Consider the following 24,679-nt stretch of genomic DNA (forward strand, 5'->3'; position numbering starts at 1 on the left):
TATGAAAATGAAAAACAAATTTACACTTCAGTGGTGCTAATATAATAAAGTCACTAAGTAGAGGAAACTAGTAAAGGTTTAACTTTTTTGTAATTGTGAAGTTATATGTAAACTTTGTTTGTCTCTTTAAATAAATACATAAATAGGTAGATTAGTAAGTAAATCAATACAGTATATGCACATACTTTGGTTGGAGCACACACTGGATAACTATAAAGCAAGAATGATTTCATTTTTTTTCAGCAATCTGTTATTTAGGTTAGCAATGCCTTTTTGAAACATGGTATATTTGAATGTATATACACTGCTCAAAAAAATTAAGGGAACACTTAATCATTGCAGTCTAACACCAAGCTTATGGCAGGAGTTAAACTTCACGCGACACATGCTGTAGCGGACGCTCCTGCTACGCAAGCATTGAAGTGTTTATACTTGCGCGCCTACTTTACGTAAATCTGGAGGAATCCGCCAGGTGGCAGTGTGAGATATTATCACGGTGAGAACATGTTCGGCTTCTCTGTGTTGTGAATTGCCTAGAACACCCATTAAATTCCGATGACACCTTACCGCAATATCTCTGAAAAGGATTGTTATTGATTAAATCCAGGGATGTGTCCATTCCAGCAAGCATTGGGCACGAGTGAGAAACAATCCCTGGACGATGCCTCGGCTCATCGCAAGGTGAATACATGCACACACATACACTAGCGTCATTTTAGCGGCACCAAATCTGCATATCTCTGGATGTAACTGGAGCACACTGAGGAAATCCAGCAGGAAAACGTATAAACTCCAGGCAAGGAATATCAGCAACGCGACTCCCTGCAAGACAGCAGCGCTAATGCTCCGCCACTGTGTCACCCCCATGTGTGTAATTATCTAACAGTATTCATTATTTAAACGAAATTACCGATTTATCTGTAAAATGTAATATACATACTTTAATGCTTTTCATCATGAAAGTGATATCAAGTATAAATCTAAGGATTCTAAATGTGCAGAGAGTTGGAATATCATACATTTAATGTGCTCAGTGTGGTGATCTATTGCTGGCGATTAGCTGCTGTCAGGAGCAGAGGAAGCCCTAGAAAAAAAGATAGCACAGAAGATGGTATGTTAGACTTTTAGAATGTATTGTGTATTACGATCGGGAATATGTGACACTTGAATATAAAAGCACCATGAATACATCTGTATGTCGGCATTTTGCTTCACCACGTCGAACCATTTATCAAATATCGAAGTGTGCACACCGATCTCGTAGGATCCGCAAAGCGGCTTTCTGTCACATGTAGATAGTAAACAGAGACTCTGATGTCACATTCCAACTTTTAGCACACTGCGCCCCCTGACTTTTTGCTGGTACTGCAACTCGCGCATGCGTCGCGTTAATTTCTGAGGACCTGCTCAGAGGACGCATCAAATGAACGCTCAGAACGCGTGGCGGCCATGATGCGGTTGCGTACGCGTTCTGAGCGTGAAGTATAAATGAGCCCTTAGGATATCAATCAGTCCAGTTAGGAAGCATAAGCAATTGTGAATCAACTTCACCTGCTTTGGTGCAAATAAAAATATCTCCTCCATGCTCTTGAGACTGTGCTGGGAGACAAAGCAAACCTTCTTGCAATGGCACATATGAATGTGCTATCCTGGAGGAGCTGGAATTGGCTTCATGTACTGCCTCATGCTACTAGTAGTGACAAGGACACTAGCAAAACACAAAACTAGAGAAGAATCAGTCAGGAAGGACAAAAAGAAAGCAATTGTCTTTTTCCACCACCTGCAAAACCATTCTATTTTGGGGGGTGTGTTGCTGTTGTCTCTCCAGTTCACCATTTGTCACTTTCACTTCCATCAAAGCAGGAGAAGGTGGAGGTTTACTTACTTACTTTATACTACATTTTTCTTGAAAGGGGGGAAGCCTTACTGTAAATTTTGACTCCCTTCCTCATCAGGCAAGAGATTATGTAATATGACATAGGTGTGAAGTGTGTTGAGTAATAGAACATAAGACGTATTACTTAGGCCAAGAAAGTCCACAGGTAACTGTATAATCCATATTTTCATTTCTGTATGGAATACACTGACAGCCAATGTAAGGTGATTTTTCATTTTTACATATACTGCATATCTTATGTATATCATATGTTTTATGTCATTTCTTTTGTTAAAGTGGCAACCCTTTTACCCAAATGCCTCAAATACATTGTCAGGGTGTATATTTACAAATTTAAATGGCCAGCAAGCAAACCTGAATAAGTGCTACATTATGGTACAGTTTATAGCAACAAAAGCAACTTGGGTGGCTTTGGCCTTACTGTAGCATGTAAAAAATGTGCCAGCCAAGATACTCTCACATTACCTTACATTACAGTTTAACTATGTTAACTACAGTCCACTGTGTATCAGATGCAGAATTTCACTGAGTTCTGTAATATAAGTGATTGTGTTTTTTATTGTACCTTATTGCAAGGTACATTTAACTGTAGTACATCAACATATAAATTAGTGAAACCTAACCATATTATTGCAAGCATATTTATTATTATTAAATTGTCTTTAACAATGTAATTCACAAACCCCTTTAATTGGTCATTTCAGTTTTTGGGAAATATTAAAAAGTGCTGTATTTTTAAAGGAGTTCAGCACAAAGTGCTTTTTATAAATGTAAAAGTGGATTTGTTGTAGGGCTGCGCGGTATGACCAAAAATTTATATCACGGTATTTTTCAAAATAATACCAGTTTCACGGTATTCAACGGTATTTTTTTCCCATGCATGAGTGGATGTTAACCACATTTTCCACTGCAATTACTGCAGTAGACTGGCTAAGAATAACCTATTCCACTGTCATGAGAATTGTACATTGTACAAAAAACCATTTTAATGTGCACACAAGTATTAATACAGGCTTGCATGGCCCCATAAAGTGATAGTTTTCAAGGGGGTGGCACTAATGAAGAGAAGGAATCACATTGCATTACAGTTGCAGTCAAAATATAGAAACATTTTATTGAACAAATTTTGCAAACAACATACTTTCAACCATCCAAAGAGGCATTTAGACTTAGTAAAATATTCAGAGGTGCTTGTCAAAAGTTGTATTGCACTGAACATGTCTTGGAAAAGGAATAAAGAGTAAATATTTTTTGTAAACCAACTACACTTTCTTTTAATGTTAACAATCTCAGTCCACTGACACGTTAGCTATATGGATTGTAATGGCATTGGTTATCTCAATCCACCGCATGCTTTTTTTTGTCGTAAGCAGTCCTCTAGCAAATGTGTCTACAAGTGACGTCCGACTTCAGTGTCCTCTAGCCTTTTCAGTTTTACCTGAGGACGTGGAGGGTGCCAATCTTAGTTCCATTCATGGTACTCCAAAGCATGTTTGCAGCTAAGGTGGTGCAGCAAATTGCTCGTGTTGCCACCTCCGGCGACAGCTTTAGCTTGACACCATTTGCAGTAAATAGTTGTTTGATCCACATCTGACCTTTTAAAACCAAAATCTCCAGACAACAGATGCGGCTCCTTTTTACGGCAAAAGTTCTTCTGTGTCATCATGTTCAACTTTATCATCTGCTTCAGTTTCAGAATGTTCTCCATCCATTTTCACCACTCAATACCTCCACTAACGCATGTACTCCATTGCATGCTTGTTTAGCGGTGTAGCAGTGGATAAAGTCCCCCCTTAAACAGTTTCCCGCTGCGCCACGTTCCGAACATTGTTTAGGCTATTTAAACTGGTATTGCAGTATAAGACAAATCCATATCATAACAAAAATAAAAAACGGTTTTCGGTATGAACTGGTATACCTCCCAGCACTAATTTGTTGTAAATAGCACCAACTCATTTGAAAATTTGGAAAAAATCTATTAGCATAACATTTTCAGCAAAACTGCACAAATTTAAATGGTCACAAATTTTTCAGCAGTGCTGTTCTCGTGCACAAGGCAGAAGGTAATAATAAATGGGAAAACAAACCATCATATGGTACAGTCAAGATTACTAAAGTTGCTAATTAACAAAACATACATACATCTTTAGGTGATTGCAGGAGAACCAAAGTACCCAGAAAAATATCCCATACAAATGCAGAAAGGAGATTTCAGACTTTCCACAAAAAATTACCTGGATGGAATTCCATCCCAGCACACTGAAGAAGTGAGGCCACTGTTAAATATATTGACAAATTTTGTGCATATACACACTTTCTGGTAAGAGTTTAATGCTTAACGTAATTAATAAAAAAACATTTTTTATTTGCTTTTTTATTTGTGTTTGCTTTATAGGAAAAATATATGTGCAATTTCTCAGTTGTTGGACTTCCTTGCCCCTGTCAATACTTTGTGCCAAAAAGGTGTATGGTAGCCGGTTAGCGTGCCAATAACCTGGTAAAAAGCAACATATAAAAGAGATTACAGTGTGCACATTGAATTTGATCAGATGGATCAGCTTTCTGTCTTGGAGATTTTGTAGGCAAAGTTATGTGATAGATGATAGATTTCTTTCAAAACACTTTTACAAAGACAAAACATTCCAAAAGGTAGATGATTGTTTAATTTTTAGTTAAGTTTTTGGATATTTCAAACCAATTTTTGAGATTTAACACCAATATACAATTTAAACAAACAAAAATGTATTCAGTACTTCATAGATGATTAGGAACATAAATATCTAGCTAATATGCAGTTAAACATGATCATCCACTGAAACCTGGTCAAGGCCACTGCATATGATCTGTTAATCTTGGTGTACAATTTTTTGATGAATAGACGTCACGATTGATTTTGATATTTTTATCCTTAAAACAGCCACTTGATGCTAGTAAGGAGAACAATATGTTGATATAATTTTTGTTGTTGAAACAGTCGTTGCCCGTGCAACAGCAGTTATAAAGCAATATGTCTGCCATGCCTGAATTTAACTGTGGAAAACCTTCAATTAATTTTTTTAAAACAATAAACTTCTACCACCATGACAGATTTCTATACATGTTTTAATCCTGATTTGGGTCACACTAAGTCAAGTCTATACCTGTAGCAAAAGCCATAGGGCAGACATTAACCCTGAAAATGTTGTAAAGTCCAGTGTCAGAGAAGTTATATAAAGCTTGAATTTATTTGTGGTTACTTGCAGCCATCTGTTCTTTCTGCAAAAACCATTAGCACACCATGGATTTTTACACTTCTTTGGAGCTGATCTGTTTTTTTTCTCTCTCCATTAACACTTTAAAGATCCTTTCCTTTCAGACAAAAGCAACCACAATAAGTGCACAGACATTTTGATCCAGCTACACTTGTGCCTGGCTACTTAATACTGTGGTCAGAAGAACCTGATGCAAATGTTAAACCAATTTGTATAACAGAAATGGGATGTTCCTTTGGATAATGCTGGTGTAATACACTACTTCAACACCGCATCACCATGCTTGATATTGCTAAATAAAGGAATATAAGCAGAAGTAAAGCTTGAATTTAATCAAAGTCCTTTGAATTTAATTGTTTAACTAGAATGACGTATGGTCAATATCAGGGCAAACCTGAACCTAGCTATATTTAATTATGGTAAATGAAAGTGAAGACTCTTCTTTAAGAAGAGTGTATTGTACTCTTCAGAAATTTCAGTTTAGGTTAAATCTAGAATATCTACCGTATATGCATAATTCTATGATAATGCATTATGAGGTTTTTTTTTTTTTTTTTTGTTAATCTTAATTCCTTTTATTATACCAGCCTACATCATATTTGTAATTATTTTTATATTTCCTTGCGTCCTGTAATGTCTGGATAGGATCCAGCCCCCATGACTATGAACTGGATTATGCAAGTTTAAAAATATTAAGTATATATGCATGTAATTTCAAATGGTTGAAAAACATGCTCTCTGCAACAAATGTTTATTTTTATTTTCATTTTCATAATCGGGTGTTTCATTTTTTTGTTTGCCTAATTTACAGGAAGTATAGAATACAGCTGTCCTGCTACAAATGAGTGTGAAATCACAAAACGTCGTCGGAAGGCCTGCCAGGCCTGTCGATTTACAAAGTGCTTGAAAGTTGGAATGCTTAAAGAAGGTGAGTTGCTTTGTGCTTACTCAGGTTATCTATGTACTCTTAAAATGAAAAATAGAGAGCTTGCAGTCTTTTTTTTTTTTCTCCCGTAAGGTGTAATTGAATGTAGTGATAGCATTTTCTATACAGAAATTAATTAAAAGCATGCCCCAACTGCATGCTCATAACTGAAACTCATTAATATTACATTTTTCCCAATTTGTTTAGAATGAGTCACATTCCATAGGGTCTTCAGCTGGGCTAACGGACAGCAGATGTTTTGGAGGCCAGTGACACTGAACAAGTTCAGAGGAAGTAAACCTGTACCAATACTGACATATAAATATTTTTAGATTATCAAGCTTATATTTCCTGTAATTGACATGCAAAATTGCATAATTAAACATAGAGAATTATCAATGACTATCAAGTGATAAATACAGTGGCTATCAAAAGTCTAAACATTCTAATTTAACTTTCATTTTTTTTGATATGAAGACTGAAATCAAGACAAATCATTTCAGACTGTATTGTTACTATTACAAAGTTCTTGAAAATATCAATTTTTAAGTGAAAAAATAAGTAGATAATTTCATGAAAGATGATTCAAAATTTTAACTTTCAGTGCTGTTTGGCACAGTTGTTAGCACTGTTGCCTCACAGTTCCAAGGTCCTTGGTTTGATTCCCATCTTGGGCACCATGTGGAGTTTTCACATGTTTTCTGCATGTGTTTTTCTCCCACATCCTGAAGTTATGCGTTAAGGCTTATTTATACTTCTTTGTCGAGCATACACTGCAGCTATGTGTTTAGGCTATGGTGTTGGAAGCCTTCCTGAACATTAACTGATGGCATTTGTAACCTGCAAGAAAAGTGAATGATCCATTTAAATGCAAGCAGCTTCTACCCTCCAGGCTCCTCTTGCTACACATTTTCCTACTGTAAGGCTGACATATTTGTCCCTCACATTTTCCCACATTTTTCATACATTCTGCAACTATAAAAATAGGAAATACAGAACTGGCCAAGTCATAAGTGTCTGTGTAGGGTTCACATAGATGTGACATGTGGTCACATTTTTGAGGAGGTACAGTACACCTATGGTGAAGGCTTGACACAAAAGTATAATAAGCCTTCAGGTTAATTGGTAACTCATAATTGCCCATATGTAATTGAATGTGTGAGTGGGTGCATTATTGTGCCCAGCAATGGACCTTTGCCCTTTCCAGGATATGTTCCCTCCTTCCTTACAGTGTTGCCAGGATAAGTATTTCTTTTCAGACTCTGGATTCATAAGAAGATTAGAATGTGAATTAATAATATTTCAATATTTTGTGAAAGCACCCTTTGCTTTTATTACAGCAGTGACTGTTTGGATGGGAGTCTCTCTCAGTTTACCACTCTTAGCTTTTTCAGGTTTATCTGAGACTTAACTTATGCAAGTCTTGTAGTGTAAAATCTGTCAGACTGCAGGATGATCTTCTGTGGACAAATCTTTTTAGGTTAGTCCAATATTTTCTATAGAGTTCACATCTAAGGTCTAATTAGGCCATTTCAGCTCATTGATCTTACCTTTTTAAGCTATCCCTTTGTTGAGTATGTTGTCTGTTTATGCTTGTCATCATGTTGAAATATTAAGTACTTAAACCACATACCTTGGTATTTTGGAGTATTTATTTTTCCCCTTCCATATTTAACAGTAGGTACAGTGTTGTTTGGGTGATAAGCTGTCTTACCCATACACTATATACATTTTTTTGAATTAAGGCCAAAAAGTTCTACTGTGGCCTCACCGGACTATAAGATATTCACTTTTCTGAGAAGTGGTTCCCATCTTTCACTCTACAAAAAAGCTCATACATCCCTGAATTTCTGTTAAGGTTTGCTGTTTTCCTCTTGTATGCCCCTTCATCAGTTTTGGAGGAAAATCCTGATGAAGTCCTTGTGAGGCATATTTCTCAATTTTTTAATGATGACATTCAGAGTGTTGCATGATGTACATAATGCCTTCAGATGGTTTTAATGACCATCTCCTTTCAATGATAAGATCTTGTAAATCTATTGTTAGTGCCAGAAACCTTCAGGGAAATCCTTCCTGAAAAGAGAATTGTTTAATTAAGCAGTAATTATGATCATTTGAGCTATTGTCCAGTGAAGGCAAAATACTTTAGTGCATGATTTACGGGGTTATTGATCCAGTTACAATATGAGTAAAATTTACATAATAAAGCATAGGCATACTTACACGACCAAATTATTGATTTTTTTTTTTTCTTCTTATTTTCTTTTTTTTTTTTTTTTTTTTAAGTTATCCATTTTGTTTTTCAGGTAAATATTTGTGCGTATTGACCATGTTAAAGAATTTGTTTTGATGTTGCCCTTTTCATTAATAAAAGCTAAAATTTCAATCCACTGTGTATTAGTTTTAGTTGGTACTACAGTAGTGTATCTGCTGATATGTCTTTGGTTCCTTTTCCATGCATTCATTCATCAGAACCCATTTTGTTTTATTCAGTGTTTGCAGGTCCCAATCCCAGTCCTGCAGCATTGGGCACAAGGTAGAAACCAATCCTAAATATGATGCCAGTCTGCATGACTGTGTTCTTAGACACATACTCAAAATCATTTAAGCCTGGCCAGTTTATGTTTGCCTTTCCCCAGCACACATCTTCAGGATATGTAAGAAAAGCTGGAATACCTTTTTTCTATAGCTTTAATAATAGAATAAAAATGTTCATTTAAAATATTTCTCTTTTTTGTTTACATTGGTTGTGTTAGATGTTAAGTCTGTGAGCATCTTTTAGTAGCAGTTATTGATTTAAAAACAATATATTTTTAATAAATGTTTTTGCAGATAAGGTTTTTAATTATTGAGTACAAATTAGCTCAGAATGATTGTCTGTGGGTGTTTGAGTGTTCTCTAAGGCGGACTAGCAATCCCCCATCTCCCCACCTGCATCTATGATGTATTGAATTAAAGTCATCAGAAAATGGATGAGTAGAATGAGATCTGCTTCCAGAGTTAATAGGAAAGTGGGAAAAACTACTTTAGTGGTTTATTACGCTATGTTCTACTCTACTACTGACACTTCATTGCTAATAACTCATATATTGTTCTTTTCTTCTCATTAGCCTTCTCTACAAGATTTTCCCAAGGGAAGTCAGGCTCAGAATATAATGAGTTGTTTTGTAACCATTATGTGCTTAGGGAGTGTTAGTTTTCCTCCCAAGTCTACCTTGAGATTTTTATGAATATTGATAACTGTGTCAGTTTTGAACACAAAGAAAGGAAATGTCATATTAAATTTTCAGCCAGTTCTTCCATAAATGTATGATTTATAATCTGAAAATGTGACACATTAAGAATTTGTGCGTCTTGAAAAGTGCAATTGTGAGGAGATACTGAACACAAAATAAAGCCAAGGAGACCAGGGTGCTTCAAAAGAAGAAGATTCGTTAATAAAACAATAATAATAATAATAAGGAACATGGTTAATACAAAGAACTAGATGGTATGAAATAAATCTTCTCTCTCACACACTCTTCTGGCATAACAGACATTTTCTGGATTTACCCAGGTTTGCCAATATGTCAAATAAATATACTAAAAGAAAATGCTGTCTAGCTACCACAGGTTTTTCACCCCTATCTACCTGGGAGGGTACCTGAAACACTTTCCCACCTAAGTATTAAAAAAAAAAAACACTTAGCTTCACCTTTCCTTCTTGATCATGCAATACTTCTAATCTCTCTGTCTACTGCTTTTCAGATTATTGTTCAGTGGTCTGATGACTAAAGCTTTTAAGGCCCAACCACTAACCACATTAATTACTGGTTAAGTTACATTGGTACAACCATATAAGTAATCGGTACCAGTGCTGCCTTTAGAATGGCCTATAAAAGTATCTGCAACCTTGATGGTGACCGGATCAACCTTCACACTTCATTCCCACTAACATTCCAAACCTTTTTAATTATATTCTCTTTGCTAAAAAGTGTTAATCTAGTGTCAGGTTAAATGAAAACATTGTGGGCCAATAATTGTGGTGTAATATCTACATTTCCATTTTTATCCATCTATCCATCCTCTTCCGCTTATCCGAGGTCAGGTCGTGGGGGTAGCAGCTTGAGCAGAGATGCCCAGACTTCCCTCTCCCCGGCCACTTCTTCTAGCTCTTCCGGGAGAATCCCGAGGCGTTCCCAGGCCAGCTGGGAGACATAGTCCCTCCAGCGTGTCCTGGGTCTTCCCTGGGGCCTCCTCCCGGTTGGACGTGCCCGGAACACCTCACCAGGGAGGCATCCAGGAGGCATCCTGATCAGATGCCCGAGCCACCTCATCTGACTCCTCTCAATGTGGAGGAGCAGCGGCTCTACTCTGAGCCCCTCCCGGATGACTGAGCTTCTCATCCTATCTTTGAGGGAAAGCCCAGACACCCTACGGAGGAAACTCATTTCAGCCGCTTGTATTCGCGATCTTGTTCTTTCGGTCACTACTCATAGCTCATGACCATAGGTGAGGGTAGGAACATAGATCGACTGGTAAATTGAGAGCTTTGCCTTACGGCTCAGCTCCTTTTTCACCATGACAGACCAATGCAGAGCCCGCATCTCTGCGGACGCCGCACGGATCCGCCTGTCGATCTCATGCTCCATTCTTCCCTCACTCGTGAACAAGACCCCGAGATACTTGAACTCCTCCACTTGAGGCAGGATCTCGCTCCCAACCCTGAGAGGGCACTCCACCCTTTTCCGGCTGAGGACCATGGTCTTGGATTTGGAGGTGCTGATTCCCATCCCAGCCGCTTCACACTCAGCTGCGAACCGATCCAGAGAGAGCTGAAGATCACGGCCTGATGAAGCAAACAGGACATTTTTATTTTGCATTAAATATAAGAATAAGTATAGTTTTATATAGAGATAAGTCAATGAATACAAATGCTCAAAAATCCTCAGTGTCTTATTTATTCGCTATAATATTTGTGCACTGGCTGCTACAGCAGGAAGTATGAAATTTTCTGACAATCACAAATATTTAAGAATGTTTTTGTACATTCTTAATTGGTTTCATTTAAAAGACATCTGACAGTCTTTGTATTTTACTAACCATATTAACAAAGTTACCACAGTGCTTACCTACTGTAATTGCTCAATTCGTATTACTTGTCTGACACTCATCAACTTTTACATATAACCTTTCTACTTTGCTGCCTGTCATGCAGAGTTGTTTTAGTTTTTCCTTTAAAAATATCTCATGGGCATCCTTACAAAGAACAATCATTACCAAAACTTTAACTTCAGTCATGATGTATGTTTCTCACTGATGCATTCTTTCTCATTTTGTAAAGAAGCAAACTTTAGCACATTTTCAGTCAGTTCTCAAAGGAAACAAAGCTTAACAGCACGGCTTCCTGTTTTTCCCAGCTCCTCCTTGTCATGTGTAGACATGCTCTCTGTGAGCTTGTTGTACCAATTTACATTAAACACATATGCTTTGGGATTATGGTGTTAAAACTAAAAAAAAAAAACCCTTTTCAGTTGTCCAAATTATATATTTGTTTTAAATTATATTTAAATTATATAATTGTCCACCCTGGCCATCGGACCTTACTCCTTTTCTATGTTAACTAATGTTGTCTTACTTTAATTTCTTATTTTGTCTTTTATTTTTCTTTTCTTCATTATGTAAAGCACTTTGAGCTACTTTGTGTATGAAAATGTGCTATATAAATAAATGTTGTTGTTGTTTTTTACTTTTGAATTCACAACATTTTTCAAATATATTAAATGAATAGTTAAGATTGTTAAGAAAAAAATTATACCCAATCGAATCAGGAAATCTGGTGCTTAGACAGTTTGGCTTATTTATTTAATGCTATGTCTGTGGAATAGTGGTTACAGCAAATGCAATATAATAAAAGAAAATCAACTGTACATTAGAGAGTACCCCATGTTGTTCAAATTTATATTTAATTGTGTATTGTGGTGTGGGATCTCAATTCTCTTTCTAATGGGGTCTTAAAATCCAGATCCAATGTAAAATACAAAATAAAAAAATAGATGTGAGCACAATAAAAATACTAAGGGTATAGAATTAATCAAAAATAAAAAAGTGGTTTTCAACATAAAATTAGTTTGAAAGAGTTTTGGTTGCTTTTAAGTTATTACCTGACATGATTCAAAAAAAAAAAAAAAATAAAGATTTTGGACTACATTATTTCTCAGGTCACCAGTGAGAGTGAGACCGCCACCTTATCCTTCCTTTGTTTACTTATTATCAATCCTCTTCGTAGGTTAGCCATCAATGCACCACTGTACAAGAAAATGTCAGTGACTTAGGCAAAATACCACAGTTATAATGTCAGGTTTGTAATTAACGTAAAGACATTCATTCTGAGATTTTCTTCAAATTCCAATAGTAGTAACCCTGTTTACAGTTGCTGTGATGCAAAGCAGCACCATAGGTAACTGAGAAGCCAGGAAAAACTAGGTAACAGATAACTGCAAACATTGCTTCAGTTATTTTAAAAAGCATATGAGCAGTCTCCCAGCAGCCCAATCAATAATATTTTATTATGAAACTGGCAGGGTCTGCCCAATTTTGGTAGATACAGATCATTACAGAGTTCTATCTAAAAATTATGCCTGCAGTAGACATTACATTACAATTAAACCAGGGAAGAAAATCGTTTTTTTGAAGCCTTGTAAAATCCGCCACATTTGTACTTTGTTACCAAAAACAAAAAAAACAAACTTAAATGCAGTATTGCTGCATATTTTTTGCATTTACTGCTATTTGAAGAATAAGCAAAATTGATATTTTATTCAAAATGAGCCATCTAGAATATATTGTACATAATAGAGTGAGACATAATATGAAAACTTGACCTGGAAACAAATAACTTTTATTGATATCATATGACTAAATTTTATTAAAATAAGTGTTATAAATATGTCTGTATAGCAGGTTGCCTGTATTATATAACTATTTATATTGTGGTGATTCATTTTAACATAAAGTCTATTTGATGTACCTAATTATGAGATTGTCAATATGACTTTGATTTTATTCATGTATGATGTAAACATTTAATTAAAACGTAAAAAATCAACCATGAAGTTTTAAAAAGGAAGATCACAAAAAACAGCTAATTATAGGGGTTTTCAGATTGTGGTCCACATTCATGAGTCATGTGGTCATAAAAGTGAGGGTCATCTTTTCTGAGATGTCTACACTGGTCAGATACTTTGTCTGAATTTACATGATTTTAAATTGTGAACAGTCCAGTTGTTCCTTAATATATAACTCTCACTTAGTAACCAATATCATAACATTGCATTATCAAACCTTTCCCTTCAGCTGCATCTCCTTTAAAATCAACTGTGGGTACTTAATCCCCAAAAAAATCATTATACTGAGTTAGCACTGTCTTTTTAGAAAAATAATCATTCCAGAAGGTCTTTGAAGCTACAAGCACATAATTTCCCCACTGTTAGGGCTACAGGTATCTACTTTAAAATCATTACAGAGTGTCCTTCCAGTTTTATAGTGCCTGACAACAATTTCTATTCCACTCATTTCTGCACCACTCCTGTTCACTGAGAGTGATCTCTTTTGCTCTGTCTCAAAACACATCTGCAAACTCTGACATCCATCCATCCAGTGTCTCCTATTGCATGTCTTTCAATTGACATCAGCCTGGAGAAGCCACCACTGACAGAAGCAATAACTTAATTACATGTGCACACAGCATTTTGTTAATCAGTTTTATCTGTGTGGCTGCTTTTCTGCCTCTTCAATGATGGCTTCGTTTGAAATCAGACATTTCAAAATTCAGCTATGCTGGACGTGAGTTTAAATTTTAGTCTTTTTACACATGTAGTAAAAAAGTGGCAGTTGAAATGCAGAATTTTCTCTAAGAAGTGATTATTGGGTTCACAGTAGGTGATCTTTAGTATATTTAACTTCCATCAAAGTGGTCTTTAGTCAGAAACTTTTGTAAACGACTGCTCAATCCTTACAATTAGACACAAGCAGAACAATTCATAAACATATGTATGGTGTCAAGCAGAGATATAAACACTCACTGAATAGCTGTTTTGTCCAAAAAATGTGGAGAAAAGTGATGAACAAATTTAGTGCTTTGTAAAATAAATAAATAAATAATTATCAAAAACAGACAAGAGGGGTCCACTGTAGCAGCCCATGGTCCATAAAGCACATAACTTGGTCAACCTTCTTCCTCTGCTAATAGAGAGACTGAAGTACTTTGACTGCTTTTCTTGTCTTTTGTTGGTTGTGTTATCCACAGCCCATGTATTTTAACATTTTTTTTTAGCTAAAACTAGAAATGTTTGAGATATATTTAGTATTGCATTATTTCTGAGGTTATATTTTTTCATACAGAAAAATATGTATTTTTTGTCATAATGATTATGTATGTTGCAGAACCCAAGTATTTAGTGTTATTTCATTTTTTCCCCTTTTCTTTTTGGCTAGTATATTCTTCTCCATATACTGTACAGGGATTTTTTTTTTTTTTTTTACATTTGTTCTGTTTTCTTCACAAGAAAACGCTTAACAGTAAGTGCAATAAGAATGTCATTTAACTTAATGAACATCAATATACTATTAACTGTTAACTATTAACTATTAACTTAAAATAAAGGAAGCAATTGCATAACTAAAGTTGCAGTCTGTAGATGGTGCTAGACCTAAAATAAACCAATAGAAGCCTAGGTTAAACGAAAATTGTAGTTTATCAACAAAAACTAGACACATAGGATGAAGTTAACAATGAATGTGTCAAAGTAATACAAAATAATCAGAAAATAAAGAAACTTCAAACACCTTTTGGCATACTTAAACACAATGACGGTGTCTTGTAGGAATAAGAAGAGTTTCAACTTTGGTTAGGTATTTATTAGTCTTTCAGTAATGCTGGTAATTAATAAAATAATTCAGTAAGGCTACTGCGTTGTCTACTTTACCTTTCAATTTTGTAAAATTAAAACTTCTTTAGACCGTCCTTTTAAAACCCCTCGCTCACCATCACCTTATACAGCTAGATATCCCAGCAGTCTTGAACACCATCCTAAATGAACAGGGCCAAGGAAGCCAATAGAAAATGTATTACTGCAGTATGTAGAAGATGTTCATAAGGCAATAGGCCTCCTTCCTGGGATTTAACGGCTTGGGAAGTTCTTAGTGTTGCCCATTGTCCATCCATTATCATATTGTCCTAGGACCAGTTATTTACATGGTTTCTTGTATTTTTTTTTTTTTTTGGATGATGCATCTTCCTTTTTTTGAAACCTATATGTAACCTATAGGTAACGTATATGGTGAAATAGGTGATTACCATGTGTGATGCAACAGATAGGAGCTTCTTTGCCTTAAAATGTGTCCTATGTTGGTTCCATATTTTTAGTAAATTGGGAACCATTAGGTTGTTGGTAAATTGGCAGAAATTACTTTTGACTAGAGCACAGACCAGAGCATATAATGATTTAGAACAGAATTTTCTTTCCATTGCTAACCAAACAAGTATTGTATTTTAAGAATATTCTTAGCCCACCAACATAACTGAGCTTTGGCTAGTTCTGTGTCACCTTCTGCTTTAGATCTCTGTAGAGCTGTTACAGTTGAGTCTAACTTCTTGAAGGATTTGTTCATGATATATACAGTGATGCTGTTAAAGAGATGTACTGTGTTTATGTTGATGTTTTGTTATTATTATACATAACATTTTTTCTTGTTAAAAAAATTCAGTGTTTTGGCTTGTTCTTCCACATTTAAACATAACACTAAGGTGGCTACATAAATCTTTGTTTTCTGATATTAAAACTTGGGATGCACCAATATTTCAACCAACATTATTCTGCCAACAATAGCACAAAAATGTCACATTTATTATTTGTCAGAATGAGTAAACAAAAAAGTGGGCAAATATATGATGCTGTTTCCATTGCTTCCCTGTGCTTTTTATGGATGATGCCTTCAATCAGCACCTCCTGTTCTACAGCAGATGAGCGATAAGTCATTATACATTGCGTTTAACTTCTTTAGAGGGTTGTACTGGTTTGTTTACAATGAGGAACACCAGCAATACTGACATACTGAAGAAACTGTAACTCTTTTACAAAAATAAAAGCAATCGGACAAAGGAAAGGAGAAGAAAAATGGATCATACAGAGACAGATTAAATCGGCATGCAAAGCTATTTAAACATATTGATCTTAATAAGTAATGTGTATACGTATGACTTGCAAGCCAAGAAATGCACAAAGCATCCCAACAAACTAACTCCTCTTACATACATTGACATAGCGAAAGGGCATATTTTGAGGTCATTGTTAGTTCTTACATTATCTGACTAGCATAATAGTGTGTTGATGTATGAGAAGAGCCAAGTCTTTTCCAAACTGTGGGTCTTTATTGACGGTAAGAATTGTATTGATCAAGACAGATACTTTAGTAATTCCATTAATTTGTCTCAAGCTCTGCTTACTGTTGTTGCATATTCTATAGGTATACACAGATTTTTCTGAGTGCAGTATTTTAAAGTTTTATTGTTTGATAGACTTATACACTTTTAAGTTGTTACTTCATAAAAATGTAACTTATAAAAGATAGATATATAATTAGTTGAAAAGTGGCATCCCATATGCAATTATTCATTCATTTATCTATTTTAATTTCCATTTTTAGATGCCTTTGATTAGATTTAATGATAAATAACTTTTTATTATTTTGAAATTTTATAATTCAATTTCAAATCATACAAAATGGAAAAAAATGTGATTTGGTTTTCAGTGCAGTATTTCCTAAAATTTAGCTACAGAGTAGAATTTTCATTTTGGAGTTTTAATAATTTAAACTGTTTTGATATAACCAGTGAAAAATTATCCTGCCTACTGTGACATGAGACAGAATACACTAGGAAAAAGCAAGCATTTATTTAAATTAATTTTGAATCTGGAGAGCTTAGGAAATTCTTCTTGTGGAATTAATACTAATGGCATAGATGAATGAAGGTCAGAAACATAAAGCACCATATCATCAATGTAAAGAAGTATTTTCTGTTTAAACACTTCCCTTGTGATCCCTTTTATCTCTTACTGCTTCTATAAGTGAAAAGCTAGTAGTTTTAATAGTAGTCACAAAAACTGTTAATGGTAATGTACACCCTTGTTTGGTTCCACATTATAATTTAAAGTAATCCAAGTTCATATTATTATTACAGACTGAGGATTCTGTACTAGTACAAAGGAGTATAATTCTTGCAGATATACTAGAGCCAAATCCATATTTGAGAAATTTTGTAAATTCATATGTACTTTCACCTCTGTCGAAGGCTTTTTCTGCATCTAAAGATAATAAGTCCTAAGGAGATTTCATTTCTGTAGGTTAATAGGTCCTGTAGGTTTTCATTACATTAAACAAGGGCTAAAGATTGCATACTAAGTGTTTGTCTTTGATAAACCCATTTTGATCTTGTAGGAAGCGCTTTCTTTATTTTCATAGTTAAAACATCTGCCAGTATCTTAAACATTATTATTCAGGAGTGAAATGGTCTATATAATGTACACTGTAACACAAATGTATTTTTCTTTGTCAGATACTAACATTTAATCAACGCTTGATGTAATGTTTTTGATAGAACCTTAAGTTTTTCAGTCACAATTGTGTTAGCGTCCTTATCAGCTGGCATTATAAAGCTAAGTCACCAGTTAGAAATTGGATTCATAAGCCATAAGAATTTCAGCTGCAAAATAAAGGAACACAGTCAGAGATAACAATAGCTTTGAATTTGCATTAGCTGGAATGTCTCCAAAATAAATTTCAGTCAAACCATTTTCAGCCTTGAATCATTGCTGTTTTTTTTTTATTGACAGGTGTACGTTTGGACCGAGTACGAGGAGGCAGGCAAAAATATAAACGCAGGCCAGAAGTGGAAGCAATGACATACCAGGGGTCATACCAGAGCCCACAAGCTACTCAGCCTATCAGGAAGCCAGGTCTGTGCCTGTATATGTTTATAATATTAAGACTCACTGACATATATATGTTGTGGTGAATACATTTTTGTTGTTTATTAGTACTTAAGAGGTCTCTAAATCCTACTGCCACTTAAACCTAATGTGTTTTATATGGCTCCTGGAAATAAAGTGTGTGTGTTTTTTTTTTTTTTTTTCTGCAGCTACAACCAATAATATTGTGTCTCACTTGATGGCAGCAGAGCCAGAGAAGTTGTTTGCAATGCCTGATCCATTAGTACAGGACAGCTACCTGAAAACCATGACTACTCTGTGTGACCTGGCAGACCGTGAACTGGTTGTTATCATAGGCTGGGCCAAGCACATTCCAGGTAAGAGAACTATAATCTGTATGAATGAGTTTTAAATTTTGTTTCAGATTTTGTAGTTTCATCATGGGACTTGTTTAAGTTCAATCTAAATTTTACTTTATCATTGAATTAACACACTATGCTGTTTTGGGTATCATTAAGGTGTTTCGTAACTCATTTTAGTTATTCTGTACATTACTCAACATGTAGTAAATTATAATAGTGATAGATGTAGTAAAATAACAGTTGCTTTTAAATACCATTATACATCAAGATAATGGTTATTTATAACAGTGAAACTCTAGCAAGCCAGAATGTATTTCATTTGCTTATACCAGTTATTGTTAATCCTATTATATGCATTTATATATTGAACCACTGCTCCTCTCAATGTTTTTGTTTTTTGTTTTTAAACATAACTTTATTCTCATCAGTATTTTAAAATGTGTTTTATTTAAATGTACAATATTAGGAATGTATCCAAGGAGTTTTCTTTACCTTTCTTCGTTATTTATTTATTTAATTTTATTTTTTTGGGAAAATGAAGGTTGGTAAAAGAAAAATAAAACTGCACTAATAGAATCAGGGAGAACTCCCTTTGCCTTTTTCAAAAAAGAAACTGTTTTTAGAAAAAATGTAATCGATGCAGTAACATTACAATTGAAACTTTTACTTTTATGACATGGATTACTAATATATTTCTAAATGACATACATGTCATACAGTTGTATTTTGCTTTAAGCAATGTATGCTTTAATTCAAAGGTGATGTACAGGCATTATTTAGTTCCAGGTAAAAATGTCATTTAATGTGCACTTATCGACTCTTTAAAAACTAAAAACCAGTAAAAAATTGAATACAAAATAACTACATTTGTTTTCCTTTTGGCACAGATTCTTGCAAGACCATGTTGCTCAGAGTAAGTTTTAAGAGAGAAATTATAATCTTCCCAGCATCTCCCCAAACTCATGAAGGCTAGGGAAGATGGTATTTAGAAATTCTATAGGCTTATAAAGTGTGTTTAAACATGATTCTTTGCCATTGCCAAAAGATGTGGTTCATCCACTTTTCCACATTTTATATCCAGTCTTTTTCTCACACATTCTCTCTCTATGTTCCTTTTTAAATTGTTCTACCTCGCACCCATGTAAATGTAAACAATTTCCAAATGCCTTTCTGGTTTGTAGATACAGGGCCAAAAGATTAGAGCAGCATTTTAGAATACTTGGTGTCCCCTAGCATTGAATAGCTTTAAGAATTCCTGGCCTGTCTGCGGACACTTAAAAGCTTGGATGATTTTCATTACCTCCCCACACTAGCTCACCATATCTTTACAGGAAAATACTTGGATGCTGGATGTACTTGCTTCCCTTTTGCATCCTGAAGGAATCTTGCAGATTTCCTCCAAGAGAGACAAATTATGTCTCTGTTGCTCTGAGACATTTCATTTCAAGTATTCCTTTTACAGTGACAAGGCATTCTACCCTTTAGTGCCCTTTGCTTACTCACACTGACTATGTCTACAGTACTTTTTCATTTAAAAATGACATTTTTAAAGTAAAACATTCTTTGTCCACACCAGAGTTTTCGTGATGTTTACAATAGTATCTTTGTCCATGCTAGAACACTGGAAAATGCATAACACATAGAACTTCACCCACACTGGGCATGCGTGCATTGGTGGAAAACTTCTAGGGGCTTTGAATTTTTCCCAACAATGGTAATGCCACCGGCAACGGGATTTATCGCAAAACTGTAGTGACTGGGAAATTATTTGACTTTTGCTCAGGTGTGAAGCATTCAAACTACAAAGCATAATTTAGATGCATTCAGGTAAGCAATACAAAAAGCACCTTGGAAAGCAATTCTTCTATGCCTGCTATGTTGGAAAATGTTATTCTTCCGTGAAGGGTTCATGGAATGAGATGTTGTAATGAGGAGGATCCAACCAGGGAGGAACTAAATAATAAGCAAGAGCCAACTAAAGTATGATAGAGTCAGCAATTTCAGAAATTTTTGTTTTCAACCACTCAATCTGAAACTGTGCATTGCCAATTTTAAAAGTTCTGGATCTGGAGAGCATTTTCACAAGTATTCCTTTTCTTGGGTTGAAAATGCCAGGGTAGTGTTGACTAAAAAGTGAAAATGGAGACAAATGTCTGTGTTTTTAAACTAAAACATAGTAGTATAGACAGGCCCATACAGTGGTGCTTACATTCTGCAATGTCGCAAGACACCTGCTTCTACCCTATGTCATCACTCACATCTTTACAACTAGTAATTCTCATTCCAACCATTGAACCATGTTCTCTAGATGTGTTTTCTGAGTAATATTCTGATGAGGAATGTGGTCAAAGATAGATAGTGTGTACCATGATTCTGATTCAGCAATATTTGATGTCTTTTTTTTAATTTGTCTAGGAAGTCTCCAGTTCATTTGTCTCTATTCAGTAGGATAACAAAACAGGACCTGCTGTTTTTCCAAACCAAGTAACACCCCACAATATACTGTATACGTTTTTAATTGCTTTTTGTACAGGGCTCGAAAATATGACAATAAATGTAATAAGCAGAGCTGCTGATTAGTCACAGTTAACACATGCAATTGATGTGTTAAAAATTTCTGTGATTACATTTTTTAACGCAACCCCTAAATATGTCCATTGAATTCAGTTAATTTGACTGTTTCACACATTGTTAATGAAGCAGTGCCAAATGTATCCCAACCTATTACTAGTACTAGCTGGTCAAAAGTACTTTATCATTTCATTTGCTGCTTCCTGATAATGATCTTCGTCCACAGTGCTTGTAAGATATTTGGTTTAAATTTTTAGAAAACGCTTAACTTTAGAACATAATTCCGTGTGGCAAATGCATAGATAACCAGGTTTGTGAAGGAATAACTTTGATTTGAAAAATACTGAACTTATTCTTTTAAGTATGTATTTCATTTGAATATTTTCCAAATGTAGCTTTAAAGTTTTGTCATCAACATGTGTGCACATTGCCTCATGAGGTCACTAGGAGATCATAAACATGTTTTTCACAATATTTTTTTTTCCTTTTCATATATTTTGTCAGATTGTGCTATTGTAGTCATAACTTACCCTGTGATGCCTGTTGCACAAAATTCCCATAGCCCCATTGTACACAGTGAGTTACATAGTATGTGCTTCTCCATGTTCATTTTGATTCCATCACTGTGTGTGCATGGAATCCAAAATGTATTTTATATGAACACAACGCCTTCCTGGTGTCTTCTGTTTTTGCACATTTCTAGTTGAAATTTTAAGACAACACCAAGATGTCTATTTGTTTATTTGCTGCTTCATTTGCTCAAAAAATTTAAGTCTTTTTGGGAAAATAAAAAGAAAAGGAAACTTATTAAAAATATACGTTGTCACTTTTTTGTTTTGTATGAATATGAGTTGTAAGATCAGCATTATTTATTTCACTGGGAAACATTTGTATTTCCCATAAATTGAATACTACGTGAACACAGTATTAAAATGGACTTTAAGTGCTTCTACAAGCTGTGGAGGGAGAGTCGCATTAGCCAGCTCCTCTAGTTGAAAAGACAGTAGGGGCCAAGATATATTGGGGCTTTTTTTCCATTTGAAAATGAAAAGTCTGCTCTTTCCCATGAGGTTAAAATGATAAATCAGATATAATATTAAGGGTTTTTCGCATTTGGTCAGCAACAAAGATAACTTTTAAAGACAGGAGTAGGAAAAAGGGGGGGGTGTTCAATAGAAACAGACAAAACTGTTGTTTATAAATGACAGCAAACAGTAATAATAAAAGTCAGCTGTGCATAACTGGGTTCTAACTAAAATATTATGTTACATATTTAATATTTAAATATTAGAAAACCTGCATAATTGAAAATATTTAGGCAGTGGCACCATTGCATACATCTTCCCGTTCTTCCTCTTTCTCTCCCTCTCCTTCTCTCTCTCTCTGTGTCTTGGGAAGCAATATCAGGTTAATCTGCTCCACACAGTAGGGGAAAGGATCACAGATTAAATGGATTCAAGGCTCACAAAGTCCGGTTTTCTTTTGTCTTTTGTTTTCCATTTTTTTTTTTTTTTTTTTTTTTTTTTTTTTGAGAATGAAAAATTTTCAATTACTTCTGTGTTAAGCTTACCGAAAATGATCTGTACTTTAATTGGATGTGAAGCTTGCAGGGAATCCCAGGCAGTATCACTCTGCTGCTAGGCATAATGTATGTTAGAAAAAAGTTTTTTTTCTCTCTCTCTCTCTTTTTTTTTTTTTTTTTTTTTTTTTTTTTTTTTTACACAGATGTGCAAACAAAAAACAAGTTGTAATGTTTTGTGTTTGTACCTCTGCCAATTATTTTAATCTTGATTGTGTAATTTCTCATCTTTTTAACTAATATAAAAGGATATTGGCTCTAAATTTCACCACAGAGGTGACAATTTTTGTTTGTAACTTTAGACATCTGTGTAATTAGAAAGAGGCTTTTTTGAAAACCCATAAGGAACAATCCTCTTGCAGCTGTGTGGGTGAGAGCATCCAGATTTCCGATTCCTGAGCAGCTGCAACTTTAAAGTGATGTACTGATACAGCTTGCATTTTCCCAAATGGCAATGTATTTATTTTGTTTTTATTTAAATTACAAGGGATATTGTGTAAAAAGGTTGCTGTCAGGTGTCAAGGAGTCCTACTCCCATTTAATTAAAAACACTTAAACTTAAAAGATCAGGAAGAGCATGTGAAATGAGTTCTAAATATGTCTTTATCTTAAAATGCACCGTAATTAAGGGATACAATGTTGCAATGGTTAGCGTTGGTTTTTCATAGTTTTATGCAGCTGAGTTCAAATCTCAGCCCAGTCATTGGCACATGAATTTCCTCCTAAACCCCAATGACCTGCAGTGGTGGGGATTGGAAAAAAGAATACAGTAAGTGGGTTCAAAACATGGATAGATAGTGGCAATATGAAATTTGAATTAATTACTATATTTATAAACACTGCATTATAACTCAAGATATTAAAAAAAAAAAACATAAAGATGACCACTTCATATATCCAAAGGCAGCCAAAACATGAAGGAATTGGCAATTTACTTGTGCCTCCTGGAGGTTTCCTTGTATGGCATAGAATCTGCAAATATGTCCAACATTGTTCAATGATATGAGTCTGTCTGGGCTTTTCTTTTTTCAAGAGTTGCTTCTTTTCTGAAGAGTTTGTTATGTCATTATTTTTGGGGCCGCTTTAATATTGGAATATACTGAATATACCTATGAGGTTTACAGCCCCAGCAGAAAGGAGCCTGGTTCTGACAAATAAAAGGCTAAAGGTGAAGCTGCCATATGACTGATTTCTTTCTGTGTGTGTGTGTGTGTGTGTGTGTGTGTGTGTGTGTGTGTGTGTGTGTGTGTGTGTGTGTGTATGTCTCTCTCTGTCTCTCTCCTCCAATGAGGTCTCCTTTTTCACACTTGTTTTTCTTCACCACAAAGTGGTGCGCAAGCAAAGTATGAAGTATATCCTGAAAGGTGGGGAAGGCACATTCACCATTGTGGCTCCTGCTTTGTTTCAAACATATGCATTTTAAAGCCTGGGAATGCCTCAGTGAGGCTGTGATGACATGTCAGCCTTTTATTGGTTTAAGGATTGTGCAGAGAAGCCAATTAAAGAAGCTTTATGTTTCTGCAAACCTTTTAAACACACTTTTCATATTTTAGATTTGTTTCATTCCGTGCATCTTTTGCAAAACAGAGTAACAATTATGTTGGACCATAACAAAGTATAATGACAGCATTTTGCCTTTCTTGTTAAATTCATTCCTAAACAAAATGCTGCATACAGACAACAGAGTTGAAAGAAATTGTCATCCTGTACAGCATAAAAGATTACAGAGAAAAAAAAGTTAAAAATGCCACAAGTAATTACTGCATAATTAGTGTGTGGCAAAATATGCAAAAAAAATACTTCTTTTAATATGTTTGATGTAATAAATGTGCAAGTGGAGTTCTTGTTTCTAATGGAAATCGAAGAACATTTAGAACCAGCCTGTTCATCCAGTTGTGGTTCCTTGTGTTAGTGAAAGCCATCTACTGTGACCTACCCATGCAGTGAACCAATAACTTGCAAAACTCAACTAGTGTACATCTTAATGGTTGAGCTGTTTCCTGGCTAAAGGTTAAAGAATTGTCTTGAATTTTTGTCTTACAGGCTATAAATCTTGAAAATTGGGTAATTTGTTTTTTTTTTCCTAGTTTTTGCCAAGTTGGTTCAGTTTCCATTTCCTTAAAAT

At 35.0% G+C, this 24,679-nt stretch overlaps 1 protein-coding gene across 3 annotated transcripts in view; it reads left to right on the forward strand.

Moving 5' to 3' along the window:
- The window catches only part of esrra (estrogen-related receptor alpha), an 80,213-nt gene that overhangs the window by 42,190 nt on the left and 13,344 nt on the right, over positions 1-24,679 (forward strand). For all 3 annotated transcript variants that reach the window (XM_051930551.1, XM_028804463.2, XM_028804464.2), the window contains exons 3-5: positions 5,960-6,076; positions 17,947-18,069; positions 18,252-18,419. In XM_051930551.1, coding sequence (XP_051786511.1) covers positions 5,960-6,076; positions 17,947-18,069; positions 18,252-18,419 — 408 coding nt within the window. The remainder of the gene's footprint in view (positions 1-5,959; positions 6,077-17,946; positions 18,070-18,251; positions 18,420-24,679) is intronic.

This window comes from Erpetoichthys calabaricus, chromosome 1 (genome assembly GCF_900747795.2).
Source record: "Erpetoichthys calabaricus chromosome 1, fErpCal1.3, whole genome shotgun sequence".
NCBI lineage: Eukaryota > Metazoa > Chordata > Cladistia > Polypteriformes > Polypteridae > Erpetoichthys > Erpetoichthys calabaricus.